This window comes from Muscardinus avellanarius, assembly GCF_963383645.1.
Source record: "Muscardinus avellanarius genome assembly, chromosome: 4".
Lineage (NCBI taxonomy): Eukaryota > Metazoa > Chordata > Mammalia > Rodentia > Gliridae > Muscardinus > Muscardinus avellanarius.
In genome coordinates, this window is record NC_137789.1 from 21,951,111 (window position 1) to 21,970,559 (window position 19,449).

Genomic DNA, 19,449 nt, shown 5'->3' on the forward strand with positions numbered 1-19,449 from the left:
GAGACTGGAGCTGTATTTCCTCCTGGGGCAGGAGGACCTTATGCTGCTAAGCTGGCATTCCCAGCATTTTGATAAAAGTTACTTCTCTAAAATATAACAAGAGCACGGGAAAATAATGCTATCTCTTGTGTGAGTTGCAATTTGGGGAGATTTTGTCCTGAGAAACATCTGAGGAATCAGGAGTAGCTGAGAATGTGGAAAGAGGGACGGGATCATTCAAACTGCCAGAAAAATAAATAAATGGAAAAGACAGGGAGAGCTATTAGGTTTACAAATTATAAGACTTTCCTTGTTAAAAAAAATAATAAAGCTGGGAGGTTGACGACATAGAATAACTGCATTGTAAACCGTAGAAGCCTACAGCTGGTAGAAAGGCTGGCAGGGCTGTTTCATTTTTATCGGATAAAATACATTTGGTTTCTTTTTGACAAACCGTGTTTTTGTGAGGGAAGGAAAAGCGAACAGCACACCGTTACTGGCCACAGGGACAGAAGAAATCTCCGTGTTGCCAGAGGATACCACATGAAAGTGTTTGTGTTAGGGGAGGGACCGATAAGGGGGTGGGGAGAGCAGGATGATGCTTTAAGCCTCTGGCGCTCAGAGCTGCAATTTGTGAACAAGCTGTGAAGAGATCAAGCTCTGGACAAATCAGATGAGCCTGTCAACTTCCCAGGTGGGATTGCTCGGAGTTAACAGACTGAACTCGGAGCCCCAAAGGCAGTTCATTCCATGTAGGCAGAGGACTCACTGCAGAAGGCTTTCCAAGAACCCCAGGACATGGCTCTAAGAGGCTCCTTCCAGTGCTACCAGGTAGGGGGGTGACGGGACCAGCAGCAGGGGAAATGGAACATCATCAGAATCGCTTCCTTTTAAACTGGAATTTGCTTTCTATGTTTATTTTTACTTGCTTTTATTGTCTGTTGTTCACATTAAGACTGCACCTTATGATGCTTTTTGGAAGTTGTAGGATTGGGGACAGTGGAGTCTTGAGCTGCTCTCATGCGATTGAATTTACTTCTGCCCAGCTGTATTTGACAGCTCGACCTCCTTGTTCCCTTAGGTGATATCTTTGCTCACTTTTGCCATCGGTGTTAATATCTGCTTAGGATTCACAGCAAATCGAGTTAAGAGAACAGAAGGATGGGATGAAGGCCCTCCGACAGGTAAGCGGAACAACCATTTGTATTTAAGTCCTTTAAAAGTAGTATTCACGAGGTACTCAACATGAGCTCCTTAAGAAATCCATCTGTGAGATAAACTTGATAAACTTGAAGGATAATAAATTGAGTCCTTGATTTTTGAGGGGACAAACAAAACTCTAAGTATGTATAATTTAGGTGAAAAAAATGTGCTTTTTTTTTTTTTACTAGGGAATATTTATGATTGCTTCAGAATAACAGTCCTTTTAAATCTTTGTACTCTGGGGTGATTTCGTTCAAAGCACCCCCTCATGTTACCCTAAGGGTAACATGAGGCTGTAACTATCTTCTTTATTTCTATCTTTTTAATAAACTCCTTTAAATCTTCAAAAAAAAAATCTTTGTATTCTGAAGTTTGTAAATGTTGAGATTCCAACTTTTGTTGATAACCCAGTGTGAAATAGAGGGGGCGAGAGCAGGTGTTGGTTTGATATTGGAGATACACAAATCTGATCTGTTTGCCATGAAACCAGATAGTTCTGATCTAGGAAAAAGAGGAATGGAAGTTAAAAAGGCAATGAACGGTCTTCAAAAAGCTTACAGACTTTAGGATTTGAAGATTAAGATTTATCTAAATGAGGGGAAAACACAAGAGAGAGGAGATGCTTAAAAGAGCTTACAGAATTGATTTGCTCACGTGTTTTAGTTTGCATACCGAAAAGGTAAGTCTTAATAGTGTGCCCTGACTTGACTAATCGAACCAAAGTGAAAGGGTTTCCTTTTACAATATGCTGCTCCGTAAGCAGAGTGGGAATTCTTATGAAGGAGCTCCTTGTGCAGACCGAGGGGGCTTAGCTGACCAGGTATTAAGCAATGAGTTGGTTAATTTCCTGGAAATTGGAGCTGCCGATGGTTTCAGAAATAAAAATTACACGTGAAGTAATGGGTGCTCTAGGGGGCAATATTTTCTTGAATTTCTTGACATCCCAGCACGTTTGTCTGTATACCTGTGAATTTTGTGTTTCCTTGTATTTTTTGATCCGACCACAATGAAAGACAGCCACCTGTCTCTGTTTAGCCAGCATGACTTTTAATTATTAACCACATACAACGCATGCACTGATGACATAGCAGATCTTTTTCACATCAAGTGAGTTACTCTTGAGTCATGCCAGAAGGTTGAGAGAGTTATGTTAGAATTGGGATAGTGAATTGAAGTGGGGTGTGGTTTGTGTACAGTGAGAAAATAGATGATAAAAATCACGGCCCCAAAGGAACCAAATGAACAAAATAGGTTCTATTTTGTTGGTGAGGGAGGGAGGGGAGAGGATCTCTGGGCTAGAAGAGAATGCTGTTTTTATTAGTAGCAAATGCTGTCTTCAAAGGCTTCTTTTTCACTTGGGTTAATGCTGTGACTCACAGACAGGGCATTAGATCCTTAGTATGACCATGTGGACCAGCTAGCAACTTGACAGCCAACTGCTGGTTCTTTCAAATGTGGCCAAAAAGGAACTTTCTGTTTCAAATTTATATATTACTTTGGCGAAAACTGATACCGAAGCTGAGTGTGGTGGTGCACACCTATAATCCCAGTACTAGGGAGGCTGAAAGCTCCTAATCACAGGTTTGAGATCAGCCTTGACAATTTAGTGAGACTCTTAGCAACCTAGTGAGACCCCGTTTCAAGCAAAAAATAAAATAAGGCTGGAGGTGTAGCTTGGAGGTAGAATGCCCATGAGTTCAATCCCCAGTAACAAAATCAATCAATCATCAAACAAACCCCCAAACAAAAAAAGAGATATCTACTAATGAATCAGTGTTACTTCTAGTACAGTCTACATTATAATTTATCCATTAAATAGTCTTAAGTAAACTACAAAATATTTGCTTCCTGAGTTATTTGAGTTGCTGATTATTTAAGGCCTGTATTTCTTGATTAGCAAAACCTCTACTTACATGAGGCTTAGTCTTAGGATACAACTTAAGTCCGAGTCTTAGGGTTTTGGTATGCTTGCACAAATTTTACTTTTTATTTTTCTTTTGATGTAGCTTATCTGCTGTTGAGGCACTGTAGTTGATTTCTCCTGAGAAAGGATCAAAGATGTAATTTGGAAGCTGGGCGTGGTAGCACATGTTTATAATCCCAGAATTCACTCCGCAGCCTCAGCTACTTAGTGAGGCCCTCCACAACTTAGTGAGACCATGTCTCAAAATAAAGAATAAAAAATAGGGCAGGGGGTGTAGCTCAGAGGTTGAATGCCCCTGGGTTCCATCCCCAGACCCGCAAAAAAAAAAAAAAAAAAAGATGTAATTTGGAGACTGAGTGAAAGCAGAATACAGTGTTTTAAATGTCTTTTTACATGCTACATTTGTCTAGAAAGAGCATCTTTTGAATAATACATGTGACTAGATTTATTCTGTTAGCAAAGCCTTCACATCAGAAAATATCGGGTGAAAATTTCCATAGGCATTAGAATAAGATACTAGCATGGAAAGCACCCAGGCCTATTTTCAGCAACTCCTTTAAGTTCTAAAGAAATCCTAGAGAGGTCAGTGCTTCAAGATTTTCCTAGCAAATACAAGGAACACAAAGGGTATTCAAATACGGCCAGCTGCAGAACGATCGGAGCAAGAATCATGGTTGAAAAGCTTCTTGTTCAGTAACTGTAATTCCCGAGGGTTCCTCAACACTAGTGGGGAGTGATCTACACGCAGGCATCTCCTTTACTGCTGTACTATGGACTGAGGTGCTAGCTTCAAGGCTGTGGCAGTACAAACAGACTTATAATTAATTAACTAGCATACTTGCTAGTTGGATTTATTGTTAGGACCTAGTGATCTATCGGAAGTAATGGTGGATAGGATTTCTCCTACCAGATCATTAAAGATCTACAGAGTTTTTTGTTTTGTTTTGTTTTGTTTTAGGAGGTAGGAAATGAGCATAGCCAAATAGAATTCAGGTAAATATTTCAGGTAAATATTAAGGATACTCAGGTAAATGAGATGGCAGGTATTCATTTTCAGAGAAAATGTAAGTAACAGCTGCAGTTCAGTTTGACATCTTTTTCCCAAACATCTGATGCAGCCCACTTAATCTGGTTTTGAAAAGAGTGCAAGAGAATTTGTGTGCATACCGGTGTTCCTGTTGTTGCGTACACGTGCATGTGAGTGCATACCTCCTAGGAGGTATGAGGGAGTCTGCTTTAGTGAATCTTATGACATGTATTTTTTCAGTCTCCAGGTAGAAAGGGAATACCATCTTTGAAATAAAAGCAGTTTAACACTTGAGAGACAAAGGGACATTTGTGAGCTTGTGAGTACCTGGATAATAAATACTTGAAAGCTCAGTCCAATTTATCATCATTTTTGGTGGCTTGAAAGGAAAATCTTAAATATATATGAATAAAATTTGTGGGTAAATATGAAGTTATCTCCAACAATTTTCTGAGTAAATTCTTTCATTGTCAATTAGAAAAATAATAAAAAAAAAACAACAACCAAAAACCAAACCAAAACCCAGAAAATGGCACTAGGAAGGAGAAGGTTCACGGTCATTTGGTAATTTCAGTACTCTTGCCCTGTAGTGAAAAGCTATAGCTGGTGGCACAGCAGAATGTGGGAAATATATCCGCCGTTATCATGTGAGGAAAATGATTTTATGAGGCTCATTGAAGAATGTAACTTTATGTTAACTCTAATGTAGACATAAGTCAGTGGAGTGAAATTATCTGAGTTAGAATCTAAGGAGACAATAGGGTTTTCTATTATTTGCTAAGTAGAGCTTTGGTGCAGTAATATTTTTTATTTAATCTTCATATTATAGTGAATCCTCTATCTTATTTACATACAAGAAAATCTCAGTATTAAGTGGATTTCAAAGAGGTTTTGTTTTGGTTTGGTTTTGTGGGCCTGGCCTGGACCTGCGATCCTCTGATCTCAGACTCCCAAGTCTCTCTTCTCATGTCATGTTTGGATAAGAGCTTTTAAACTTTGAAGCTTAGGTACATAATTTGAAGAGTCCTTGGTTAATAAAAATATGCTGTACTAGTTGTACTCAGATGGCGTAAAACTTTAGTTGGACCTTCTTTGGCTAGCTCAAGTGAGATCCACAGGTCTAATTTTCCAATCAGGAAAATAGGTGAAAAGTTGCTTCCACTTCTCTCACAAGGGTTTTGAAAAGAAAATATCATATTAAGGTTGGTAAGAATAATAAAGTTTTAAGAATGTGGTAATATATTTAACTTACCTTCACTGATAAGGCCAGTGTCTAAATTTATACCCCGAATTAATAATACCTGTGATTTAAAGTGACATTTTAAGTCGGGCATGGTAGTGCATGCCTGTGATCCCAGTACTTGGGAGGCTGAGACAGGGTGATCACAGGTTCGAAGCCAGCTTCAGCAACTTAGTGAGGCTTTCAGCAACTTACCAAGACTCTGTTTCCAAATAAAAAATAAAATAGAGTTGGGGATAGCTCAGAGGTAGAAGGTCCCTGGTTTCCATCCCCAGGAGCACAAAGTAAAAAATAAAATAAAGTAATAAAGTGACATTGGCATTGTCTGCTAGCAGATTTGCATGCCATTCAGACTTATGCACCTACCTACCATTAAATGCTATCTGAGTGGTGTAGATATTTAAATATTTTAACTTTCAATTTAAACCACATAGATACCTATTTTATTGCAGTTTGTGAAATCATTCCATGTGAGGATATTGCATTGATGACTGCTTTGAAAGTACAAGTGTTTGAAATTAGGATATATATATTTAATTTATATATACATATATGCATATATGCATATATGCATATATGCATATATATATGTATATATGGAGAGAGAGAGAGAGAGAGAGAGAGAGAGAGAGAGAGAGAGAGAGAGATATCTGGTTCAGCAGCTATGAAGAGGAGGAGAGAACAGCGAAGCCCCAGTAAGTAGTGGGTTTTTATAGAAAGTGACTTTCTTGGGAAGCAAAGATAGACATGCAGGTGTGTATGGAAATACTGCTTGCTAAGGTCGGAAGCATAAAATTAAAAAAAAAGAAAGGAAGGGGCAACTTCAATACAAGAAAGTATGGAGCCGGGTGTGGTGGCGCACGCTTGTAATCCCAGCATTTGGGAGGCTGAGACAGGAGGATCGTGGTTCGCAGACAGCCCCAGCTAATTAGTGAGGCCCTCTGCAACTCAGTGAGACCCTATTTCAAGAAAAAAAAAAAAAATTGGGCAGGGGGTGTAGTTCAGAGGTCAAATGCCTCTGGGTTCCATCCCAGACCTGCAAAAAAAAAAAAAAAAAAAAAAAAAAAAAGTATGACCAGAAAGAATGACCCGTATCCTCCAGAGAAGGCACAGACAGGGTTAAATTCTAGGAACACTGTTAAATTCTAGAGCTGAGCAGTATCTTGCATGTCATCCACGCTGCGCCCCCCCCCTCCCCGGGCTCTCCCCGTGGGTTCCCTATAGACAGGGCAGCAGATAGAGGGGAAACTGCTCTGTTTTATGGTTATTTAGAAAAGAAATTGGCACAACCACAGTCTGAAGCTCAGCTCAAGCCTTGACTCTCACTTTCAGGAAACACCTGGGCTGAGAACCAAGGAGATCGGAAGGGCCTGATAGGAAACAGTGTCCCCAACCCCGAGGATGGCAGCAGCCTGTTAGAAGAAATTTAAAGAAAAAACTTCCCACCTTTAGGCTGAGCTCCATGGTTTTAGATTTAAACACACTCTCCCTTCCTGGCCGTCATCCAGGTTGGAAAGCTTCCATCTTGCAGAAAGATTAGAGGGAAATATGATCGGGAGCCTAGAATAAAGTTATGTTTTGGTTCCAACTCTTGTCATCAATTGGGCTCTTCCCAATCGTCTAACTAAACGGTCAATAGTTTTTCTGTATTATCCATGGAAAAAATGACACAAGAATTCTACAACCTTCCCCCTTGCCTCTACACAGAAAGACAAGTGCTGTATATAAACAATAATATAAGTAAGAATATTCTAGAGAAAGCTTTTTACTTAGCTCAGTTAAAATAATTTCGTCTAAGCCAGGTATGGTGATACATACCTGTAATCCCAGTTTTAGGAAGGCTGAGACAGGAGGATCACAGGTGTGAGGACAGCCTCAGCATTGTAACAGAGCAAGATTCTCAGCAACCTAACAACCTAGTGAGACAATTTCAATAAAAATAAAAAAGGGCCTGGGGTATAGCTCGGAAGTAGAATGCCCCTGGGTTCAACACCCAGTAACATTAACACACACACACACACACGCACACAAGCACACACACGCACGCACAATTCATCTATCTGAATTAAAAATTTGAATGACATAAACCACGATTTCCATTGATGTGTCTTTAAATCATGAAATGATGCCTTTGTGAAACATAAGAAACACATAGAATTGCTATTACATAGGGATATACATGTAATTTAAAAATCCAGGGTCCTTCTTAAAATATCCTTTTAAAAATATTTTAAAAAGACTTGTACCATTTCTTTCTCGAGATAGGAGAGCTGACTTTATCTTTGAAGTAAAAAAAAAACCCTCCTTTGAATATATAATTTAAAAGGCAGCAATATAATTTGAATTGCATAGTAGTATCAGCAGATGCCTCATAAGAGATTCCAAGCCACCCTCATACTTACTTCACATCTCTGACTTGGTATTTCTGAGTACTTTTTGTTCATTTGCTTTTCAGTCTTGATCTTTCTGATTAGCTGTAGACTGGCGTGGAGATTTCAGTAATGGTAAAAATCACGGGTGGCCACAAGCTCACTGAGCTTGCGGTTTTCATCACCCTGTTGATGGGTCGTAGGACTCTGATTCTCATGTCAGTATTCTTTTTATTTAGATCGCATAAAAGAGGGTGTAGATTTGAACAATCAGGTGTATCATCAAGCAATCTGTCCATACTTGACATCAGATCAGCTTCGATAAAAAGAGAAGTCCTAAAAACCTGTCCTTAGGCTGAGCGTGGGGAGAAGGACATGGATACTGGGCCAGAGATACAAAAGCCAGAATGGGGAGGGTGAATGACAGAACTCCTAGGGATGGATGGAAGGGGCAGAGCTCATGGACAATGCACGCAGCTGGGGTGGCCGAGGCCCTGCAAAGTGGATATTGCTGTCGCTCCTTCACTCATAAGGGAACGGCAGCTCAGATTCTTGGAGTTACTGGATTGGAAGAGGTCTCTGTAGCTAGAACCATCTTTCCACTTTTCTTTTCCTGTTATTAGCTTCATTCAAGTCCACCAAGAGTGAATTTTTGGCATAGAAATCCTCTGATCTGCACAGGCCCAGGAATTTACACCTCTCTGAAGTTGTTGACAACCCAATCTTGTGTACAGCATTTTTGGTGAGATGTATCTTTGACTTATGAGTTTAGTTAAGGCAGCTCTTAAAAAGCTGTTTTCTGCCAGGCGTGGTGGCTCACGCTCGCCAGTACTTGGAGGCTGAGACAGGAGGATCACAGGTTCTTGGTCAACCTCAGCTACCTAGTGAGGCCTTCCGCAACTTAGTAAGACCCTGTTTCAAAATAAACAAAATAAAATAGGGTTGAGGGTATAGCTCAGAGGTAGGATGCCCCTGGGTTCAATCCCCATTACCCTCCATTCCCCTGTCCCCCCAGAAATCTTCAGTAAAGTAAAGAGATACTTTGAAAGTAAAGAAAGAAAAGCAATAGGGCAGATATTATATATTAGGCATATGTAAAAGGGAAATTAAAAAAAAGGACACAGGTGCATGGAAATTTAAAGTGCTTGCTGGAACCACATCAAGAGCACAGACGGGGCGAGTAAATGCTTAAAGAACATGGCTTTAGATTTCCTTCGATCGTCTCAGCTATTATTAGCCCAGCTGAGCACGCCTCCGTTTTGCAACTCATGGAAGTGAATGTTGCTCAGCACTTATTAGATGCTGTTAGGATGGGTCTATCGAAACACTAGCCTTAGCTGGGTGTGGCGGTGCATGCCTATATTCCCAGTACTTGGGAAGCTGAGACAGGAGGATCACAGGTTCGAGGCTAACCTCAGCAACTTACAGAGACCTGTTTCAAAATAAAAAATAAAAGGGGCTCGAGGTGTAGCTCACAGGTAGAATACTCCTGGGTTCCTAGCACCGCACACAAAAATCAGTCAATCAATCAAATAAACACTAACATCCCATAACAAGTCTTTATTTTTACTATAGGATTATCTTTATTTTCCTTTCTCAACACCTCCTCCCTGCCATTGTTTCTTACGGCTCAGCTTGCACTGTTGATAGATTGGCGAAAGTCAATAGGAAAAATGTGTTTCGTAGACCAGCGGTGAGGCCCTGCACTGAGAACTGACATTATTTCCTTAGCTGGACTGATGTGGTTTGCATGTATTTCAGCACTGCAGAATCAACGGTGCGGAAGCATTTCACATCTCACGGTCTAGTGGGTCTGTTTGCTTTAGTCCAACTGATCTCTTGCCATAAAGGCTAAGATTGGGTGATGCTGACTGGAGAGAGGACAGAGGACCCAGGGATGAACAGGATGTTCAGAGACCCGGTGTGGGTGAACCCAAACATGTCACCGAACATCTGTTCCCTTCCTGCTTTTTGTTTTCCTTGGACTTAAAAAAAAAGTCATACATATAAGTTACAACAAATAAAAACTCATACACGTGGAAATAAAATTAAAAATAGCATGTCATAAATAATGTTTGTTAATATATTTACATGTACTGTGTATTATATCGGTGTATGTTTCATGCGCACACATCACTTTTCTTTCTTTCTTTTTTTTTTTTTTTTTTTTTTGCGGGTCTGGGAGTGGAACCCAGGGGCATTCTACCTCTGAGCTACACCCCCTGCCCTATTTTTTATTCTTTATTTTGAAACCGGGTCTCACTGAGTTGCAGAGGGCCTCACTAAGTAGCTGAGGCTGTCCGTGAACCGCGATCCTCCAGGTCTCAGCCTCCCGAATGCTGGGATTACAAGCGTGCGCCACCACGCCCGGCATCACTTTTCTTTATACACGTGTGAAAAGGAGAAGAAAGCTAGCAGGCGAACCTGTAAATGTGTGAAATGTTAGAAATTTCTAACAACAGAAAAGTGAAAAATCTCCTCCTTCCTCTTTCTCAGTCATTTTCCTAAAATGTAATTTTTGTAGATAGATTATTACAGGGAGGAAAAAGTTTATTCTCATATGCACTTAAAAATCTAATATGTACTTTTTTTTGTATGCATGTGGTACTGGGGATTGAACCCAGAAGCATTCTATTTCTTAGCTATACGCCCGGCCCTACTTTCTATTTTGTTTAGAATAGGGTCTCACTAGGTTGCTGAAAGGCTTGCTATGTTGCTGAAGCTGCCCTGGAACCTGTGGTTTTCCTGTCTCAGCCACACAACTACTGGGATTACAGAAAATGCCACCATGCCCTGCCTACTATATAATATCTGATGCTATGTCATTGTTTTTTTACTTTGTTCCTTAAAAATTATTCATATATTTTGTAGATCTTTTCATGTTAGCCTCTGCAGAACTGGCTCATTCTTTTTAAGGGGTAAGCAGTATTCCACTCATGAGGATAGTAATCCTTTCTTTCTTGATGGATGGATAAAATACCTTTGGTTGATTGCAGGGTCTCTGTCTCTACCACATTATAATAAAGGATGCAGTAAATAGTGGATTTTTTTTACATGTTATCTGGGTGAATTTTTGCCAATATAGATGAAAAATAACTTCTAGTTATGGGATTTCTGGGAGAAAGATTCTTAGGCATTTTTAACTGTGTTGGTAGATATTTCTACATTGTGTTCTATTTCATAAAAATTTTATTACAAAAACAGCTTATGATACTGTTTATATTTTCTATTTACTGGACATTACTTATTTTATAAACTGGGATGAAAATTCAGATTAATTTTTTCCAGTCACTATTTACTGATTATTCCTTCTTTTTCTTACTTGCAATCTTATTTTTTATTATAGGATAAATTCTCATATGTTTGGCCCCATTTCTGGGATCCATCATAAAACTGATCTGGTTATTTTCTAGTACCAAGCTATTTTAATTATTTAGCTTCTGAATATACTTTTATACTAGTTACTAAATATTGCTTTTCAATGTTTTCCTATTTTTAAATAAACTTTTTAGATCCTCTCAGGAACCCTAGGTATTTTTATTATGATTGCATTGAATCTTTAGGTATATTTAGGAAGAATATATATACATATCTCTCTATATATTCTGTATATATATATATATATGCAGATATGTAGATATGTGTCTATATGTGTGTATATATGTGTGTGTATATATGTGTATATGTATATGTGTGTATATATACATATCTGTATATAAACACACATATACATATAAACACACACATATATATGCATATATATATATATATATATATTTTAATGCATGTGGTACTAGGGATTGAACCCAGGGACATTCTATTTCCTAGCTCTACCTCCAGCCCTACTTTATAGTTTGTTTTGAAACAGAGTCTCACTAGGTGGCCATATATATATATATATGAATATATATGTGTATATTTTGTTTATATTTCCTATTACCATACACACACAAATAAATTTATTATTTGCTGAGGCTGTCCTCAAATCTGAAATCCTCCTGTCTTAGCCTCCTGAGTACTGAGATGACAAGAGTATGCCACCACACCAAGCTAATGTTTTTATAATATTGTCATTTTTATCTATAAGATGGGAGGTCTTCTGATAAAATTAGACCTTTTGCGATGTCCTTTGTAAAGTTTTAATATGTTCTTAGTGTGGGTTCCATACACATATTATTACATTTATTCCTAGCTATTTTATCTTTTAGGTGTAATTGTGAATAGAACTTTCATTTAATTATTAAACTTATATTGCCTGTATATTACAAATCTGTGAAATTTTCTTCCCGTAGAAGTCTTGTTTTTTCCAAAATTTGATTGAGTCTTGAAATTTCTAGCACATGGAATAATGATAGAGGATTTGTTCTTCCAAGCTGAGAGGGTGGAATTTGTGTTTGTATATTACTAGTTATGCCTGGATTGATGGGTGGAGGAAAAAATAAAGGTCCTTTATTCTAATCACATATTCAGACTGATTCAGGACATTTAAGCTTGATTTCTTTAAAAAAAAAAAGCTCTGGATTTTTCAATGAGGTAACTAACTCATTCTACTGAGGTACTAACCATGACCGATTTATGGTAATAATAATCAACTGTAACGAAGCCAGTAGCCGACATTTGTTGCTGTATATATTTGGCACCTGGCTCTTCCGTGGATTGTTTCTTTCAATTCTCATTTCGCCCTAGAGGTACTTTTTTGAAGCCCCTCACTCTACGGATGAGGGCTGGGGAGCTCAAGCGAGGTCAGCTGCCTGCCCGGGGCTCTCAGGCATAGGTGATAGAGCCGGGCCGCCCACCAGTCTGACCCTGCACAGTGGCGCGGCCCCCTCCCATGCCATCACCTTCCTCTCTGTTCCTTGCAGTGTTATCGGACTCCCCCTGGACCAACACCTCCGGATCTTGCAAGGGCAGATGCTTTGAACTTCAAGAGGTCGGGCCTCCGGATTGTCGATGTGACAACTTGTGTAAGAGTTACAGCAGTTGCTGCCACGACTTTGATGAGCTCTGTTTGAAGACAGGTGGGTAGCTTCTGAGTCGGGTCCACAGCCTAGAGACCCCCTCAGTTGTGTACACTGGAGTCCCCTCTCCACCCCAGCGCTGGCTTGTCTACACTGGATCTTAGTTTTGTTGGTTTCTTACATGGTTGTTGACTGGGCAGTGGATGCACCCTGTATGAATGGCTTGTTCCCACACCTGGCCCAGCCCAGGAAGGTTGCCCACAGCCTTGGGCATTAGATGCTGCTGGCTTTGGGAGTGTGTGTGGCCAGGGATTTGCTAATCTCCAGCATTTCTGTCTCGTTAATTCCCACATTGATGTGGGCCAACATTCTGCACATCCTTTAAGTGATGGGTTTAAATTCTTATTTTTATTTTTATTATTTTGTTTGCCTGCCTGGTTTCTAGTATTTGTTTTTATCTTGTCTAATAAGTGACTATTGGTTTATCTTGATGTCTAATAAGTGACTGTTGGTTTATCTTGATGTCATTCCCTGTTTTCTGTGCAAAAAAAATTGTTAAGGATTCTATGTGGGGTCTTGTGCTCTGGGCAGCTCTAAAGTCTTCCTCTAAAGTGTTTGTTACATTTCTTCTAGAGTGAATAGTGATTAGTGATTAGTACATACAGGCTACTGGATGAATGCATGGGGCCGGGTGGAGCACCTGGGTGACTTTTCTTTTCTTTTTTCTTTTTCTTTTTTTCTTTTATTTTCTGGGTCTGGGGATGGAATCCAGGGGCAATCTACCTCTGAGCTTTACCTCCTGCCCTATTTTTTATTCTTTATTTTGAAACAGGGTCCCAATGAGTTGCAGATGGCCTCACTAAGTAGCTGAGGCTGTCGTGAACCATGATCCTCCGGTCTCAGCCTCCCGAATGCTGGGATTACAAGTGTGTGCCACCAGGCCTGGGTGGCTATTCTTATCCCATGTGCTCGATTTTCAAAGCCAAACATTTTGAACAGCACTTTTGAGATACTTTATAAGCTAACCCCATGCTTCTTGGAAAAACTCCATTGGAATAACCTAAGAAAGACAGTAATTGACACTGTTTTTTTTTTTTTTTCTCCAAAATTGGAGATGGAGCTCAGGAGCATTCTACCTCAAAGCTACACCCCCCAGCCCTATTTTTTTAATTCTTTATTTTAAAATGGGGTCTCACTAAGTTGCAGAGGGTCTTACTAAGTAGCCGAGGCTGGTCTTGAACCTGCGATCCTCCTGTCTCACTCAGCCTCTCAAGTGCTGGGCTTACAAGCATGCGCCACCATGTCCGGCTTTGACCCAGTTCTTAAAACCACCAGAAGCAGAATCCGCAGCTCCCTTGACAAGTTATTACTTATTTATGGACTTGGATGACTCTTTCAAAAGTCTAACGCTTACTGTCATTGCTATTAGCCTGATCTTTTTAACATCCTTAGACCCAGAGACACTATTCCCTTTTACTTAAGCCGTAGCCCTTAGTTTATATGAAAACCGACGTCACCTGCCCGGCTGGTCTTGATTTGCTCTCCACCCCCCGCCGAGTAAGAGGAGCATCATTCGGCTGCTTTTTTATACTACAGTTTCCAAACATTTAGCCACCTTGTTCTCATTATTTCTTTCCTTTGGAACTCTCCCAGGTTCCGTACTTGTGGGTCTGCAAACTTAAGTGCCGAGAGCACTGTGAATGGAGAGTATGTCAGGAACAGATGTTTCGGCCGAGTTCTCTGGCTCCGAAATCTGATTTCAAAGCAGCCGTCTGTGTTCACTTGGCACTAAGGATTTTCCTAAGTCTTTGTGTTTCTTCTCTACTTCGAGTATCTTGTCCCTGACATGCTCTGTCAGCCTTCCAAAGCCTTGCCCTTAGAGTTCCTGGCAAAATTTATAATACCGTCTCTAGCTCAGTTCTGAATGAATGTAGCTCATGCTTCTCTTCCCAGGTGTAATAAAGGTGTAATAAAGATGAGCTATTATAACATTTTAGAAAGTAGTTTATTCTCTTGTGTATAATCATAACGTATGTTGAATGTAGAAGAATCAAATTTCAAATAATAACAAACAGTTGGAGAAAAATCTCTGAGGTTTGTAGTGCTGAAAAGACCGCTCTCTAGAAACAAGCAAAATGTTTCAGTGTAAACCCTGAATACTCTTTATGTCTCTATCTGTGTTTAGTGTGTATATATGTATATATATATGCATGTATGTATTATATATATATTTATAACAGTATACAAAATAAGCATGTTTGTGAGAGTATCTAAATTTGTCCACCTTTATACACATCATCCTTTTGAATGGCTCCAGAGTATTCCATTGAACAGCTGAAGCCTAATTCATTGAGTAATTGATCAACATTTACATTCCCCCAAGTTTTGCTACTCTGAGTAATGTATCAATGAACACTACTTAGGTACACTCATAATTTTGTCTATTTTCCTTAAGATAAATTCTTAGCAGCGAGATTTCTGGGCCAAATATCATATGCATTTAAAAAATATAAATGTATGTTATAAAATTATACTTCTGAAAGCTCATTTCTCTGTCCCAGATATAAGGGCCTTTTACCACTCATTTTCAGCATTGGATACTTTCATTAAATTTTTTTTTCTATGATCTGATAGGCGATCTTATTTTCTAATAACATTAAATATTTTTATTGCTATGTTTAATTTGACAGCGACGCAGCTGATTGAACTCACACTTTGCTTATAATTCACTATGAGCCTTGCATTTCTATTTTATTCCATTCTTTTGTGAATTTAGGAGTTCCCAGTAAATGTGGCTTGTTAACGATGATGAACAATGATGTTCTTTTGTAGTTTCTTATGGAACTGGGGGAGAAATAAAAGCATGTCAGCGGGTAGACCCTTTCCTGAGTTGGGAAGAAGAAAAAACTTCATAATCTCCATTAACCAAGCAACCTTAGAAAATCACTAACCATTGGAATTCAAGTCATGGATCAAGGAATTCTGAGCGCTTAATCTGCTTGAGTAGAAAAATTGATATTTAAAAATCAGAAAACAAGCATAGCGTGGTGGTGCACATTTGTAATCCCAGTACTTGGGAGACTGAAACAGGAGGATGGCAAGTTCGAGACCAGCCTCAGCAACTTGATGAGACACCGTTTCAAACATAAAAATTAAAAAGGGCTGGGTGTGGAGTATAGCTCAGAGGTAGAATGCCCCTGGGTTCCATCCCCAGTCCAAAAAAAAAAAAAAAGTCAGAAAACAGAATTGAGATGTAAAGGTAATTCTAAAAGAATGAACATTAAATAGTAGTGGAGAATCAACTGCCCTAAAAACCAGGTGAAACGCGAATGTGCGGCAGCTCTTGTCTCTTTATCCTATAATTCATCTGACAATTGTTCCTCTTGGCAGCTGATTATTAAGGAGCAGCCTTGCTTAAGAAAACGCTGTCCACTTAGGCTACACTTAAAAAGATGAAGACCGGAATATCCATATGGGCTTGTAGCCCAGGGAAGCATCTCTCTGCTCTTCTGCCCCAGTGGCGCCCCTTCCCCGCCCCTCCCTGTCAGTGCCCTGGGATTTCCTCCACAAGCCGTAGCAGAAATGATCTTTCTCGTGGATTCCCTGCGCCTCCCCTTTCTCTTCCACTGGGAATATCAGATCCGTGAAGAAAGGGGCCTTCTCTCTCTCTCGCTGCTCAGTGCGTGGCCGGCCCCTGGAACAGGCGGAACCTGGAATGAAGATTTCCTCACTAAATGAAGTCACCACGACAGCTCTCAGCGGTCTTGAATTTCAAAACTCATCGTTTTATTTCCATGTTCATTTCCAAGTCAATGTAATAAATATTCCTGTGTCAGGCACAGTGGCACCGTCTTCTAGTCTGAGATTAGGTACTTAATGGTGTAAAGAGAGGTGTGTAATTGCTGTGTGCAAGTAAGCTTGTCTCACTTTGAATCTCACTATGATGGATAATTACATCGCACTGGAAAAGTGTGTGTGTGTGTGTGTGTGTGTGTGTGTGTGTGTGTGTGTGTTTTGTGTATGTAAATATATTAACATATTTTTCATATATAAGTAAAAAAAGAAAGAGATGTGATTTTTTTTCTGCCAAAGAATTTATAATCTAGTGGAGGAAAACAAATTTAAAAAATTGAGCACTGTCATTAAAGTGAAAAGATTGCTTTTCTGAATGTGTATTCTTGGAAAAGCTAAAGAACCATACACCATCAATCAAGGATGCTCCGAGAGGATCTATCACCATCCGTTAGCCTCCTCGAAAGTCAGGCTGTGACCTTCACTGAAGGGGGGGGCACATTTTGGTCAAGAGCTAGGACTGTGAATGCTTACTGCCCCTTTACACTCTTCATATCTGTTTAGAACTTTAACTCCAGACGCCTCTTATAGCAAGTAGAAGCCACTTAATTACACTATCGTTTGTATTTGTTATTATTATTACCACTGTTACTGTTGTTGCTATCATTTCTGGTGCTGACCCTCGCATATGCTCAGCAAGTACTCTAGCACCAGGCTGCATCCCCAGCTCCGCCACTTGTATTTATACCAAGCTGATAAAACTTAAATAAAGCTATAAAATAAGAGAGTAGAGCTCTGGAAACTACCTCCACAATGACGGACGGTCGTGTCACAAGTCTCAGATACCATAACTTTAGGTGGGTCCCTTAGGCTGTTTCGGGAAGGGTAAGGATATCCTGTTTGCTTTTCCAGGCCCCACGTTTCCAAAGGCGCTCACTTGGACTTCGGGTTTGTCCTCTGCCTTGAAAAGTTAGAAACCCATCCTAACCATAAGTTCTCCAGATCCGTTCCAGGCCGACTCAGATTTCACAAGCGGATGAACTGATGTGGGATGTTAGCTCTTTTTTGTTGGAAGCACTTGTGAGCCCCGTGGCTGCTTTCATTCGGTCTGTCCGCAGCAGCGAAAGTGTTTTGTTGTGGTGATTTCAGCTCGAGGCTGGGAGTGTACGAAGGACAGATGTGGAGAAGTGCGCAACGAAGAAAACGCCTGTCACTGCTCCGAGGACTGCTTGCTCCGGGGGGACTGCTGCACTAACTACCAAGTCATCTGCAAAGGTACGCGCCTGGAGATTAAAAAGCGAAGTCTGGGGATGCCCCGCGGTGCCCTGACTGGTGTGGATGCAGAGCCCTGGGCATGGTCCTTTTGAATTTCTCATGCTTCTTTAGTTTGGCTCCCCTTACATCTCCATGATCTCAAATAACCAGGAGGTAAATATTCTGTGATTAGATAGAGCCATAATAATGAAGATATATCCATCCTTGTTTTCAGGCAGGTTTTCTAGAAGCAGAGTCTGAGAGAGGAATCGGTCAAGTGGGGTTTACTGAGGGAATATGTCATAGAAAAAAAATAGAAAAGAGCAAGGAGAGCTGGATAGGGGCGCTGTGGGAGGGGCTTGCAAGGGGCAGCGCTGTCTCCGGTAAAGCGGGTTCTACTGATGACTCTGAAGAGCGAAGCCCAAGGCTGCTGCTCTTGAGACGTGCAGGGCGGGGGGGAGGAGGGCCTTGTGTGAGGGGTGAGGGCCTGGCTCTTGTGCTTCATGGGTGTAAGCTGTTTGCCCAGGCGCTGGCAGCATCCTAGGGGTGGGGTCACTTGCTGGTAAAGAAGATAAAGCATCAACAGCTCCTTTTATGCCCCAAAGTATAACATGTGACATCTCATATTACGTGCACGTGTGCTGTCTTTGATGTGTGCCGTCTTTGTCTTTGATTTTATCATGGTTGAGGGTATAATACTGTGCTTTAATTAAAGTCATTAATAATATTAGTGGACTACAGAAAAGAGGAGAGATGGAGTTCTTGCCTTTAAGGAACTGAAGGCATCAGGGCAACCACTGATAGGTGTGACTGAATGGGGAGACCCAAGAATCTTTATCTGTAGCTTGTAAGTCATTTTTCAGTTTCCAAATTAAGTCCTTTCTTTCTATCTTTGACATGGAACATTTAGAAAAAAGAGGTTCTGTTAAAACAATTTTAGGGAAGGCAGGCATAATGACACATGCCTGAAATCTCAGTACTTGGGAGGCTGAGACAGGAGGATCACAAGTTTGAGGCCGGCCTTAGCAACTAAGTAAGAGCCTGTTTTAAAATTAGAAATTAGAAACGGAAGCTGGTAGGTCAGTTGTAGAATGCCCCTGGGTTCAATCTTCAGTAACCAGCCCCCCCCCCATAAAAAAGATTTCAGTGAAAAAGCAAGTCAGTTTTGAAATAATGTAAAGTGTTGAGTTGTGATGGCCTGTGTCCTTATGTTTGGTAAGGCTTCTTCATTTTAAAAAGTGTAGTATGTACTTATCCAGTTCTAGTAGTTAGGTTCTCATCGACCAGGGGAGATCTCCAATGCTTTTTTACATGGGAGAAGTTTCTCTAAAATATCGGTCACAAATTTTACTTTTCTTTAACACATGCAAGTTTTGTTTTTTTTTTTTTTTTTTTTTGGTGGTACTGGGGGTGGAACCCAGAGGCTTTCTACCTCTGGGCTATACTCCGAGACCTTTTTTATATTTTATTTGGAAACAGGGTCTCACTAAGTTGCTGAGAGCCTCACTAAGTAGCTGAGGCTGGCTTTGAACCCGTGCGATCCTCCGGTCTCAGCCTCCCAAGTGCTGGGATTACAAGCGTGCGCCACCACGCCCGGCTGTTTTGGGTGTTTTAGAGCAAGTTAAGACAAATTCTTTTTGATAACTTTTCTTTTATCTAAAGAAAGCTGTCTCAGTCTTTTTTGTGCTGCTATAACAAAAGAT

At 40.3% G+C, this 19,449-nt stretch overlaps 1 protein-coding gene across 1 annotated transcript in view; it reads left to right on the forward strand.

Moving 5' to 3' along the window:
• Positions 1-19,449, forward strand: part of ENPP2 (ectonucleotide pyrophosphatase/phosphodiesterase 2) — a gene marked incomplete at both ends in the record, with an annotated part of 134,082 nt that overhangs the window by 47,570 nt on the left and 67,063 nt on the right. The window contains 3 exon segments of the mRNA XM_080694737.1: positions 1,061-1,163; positions 12,605-12,760; positions 17,642-17,767. Coding sequence (XP_080550863.1) covers positions 1,061-1,163; positions 12,605-12,760; positions 17,642-17,767 — 385 coding nt within the window.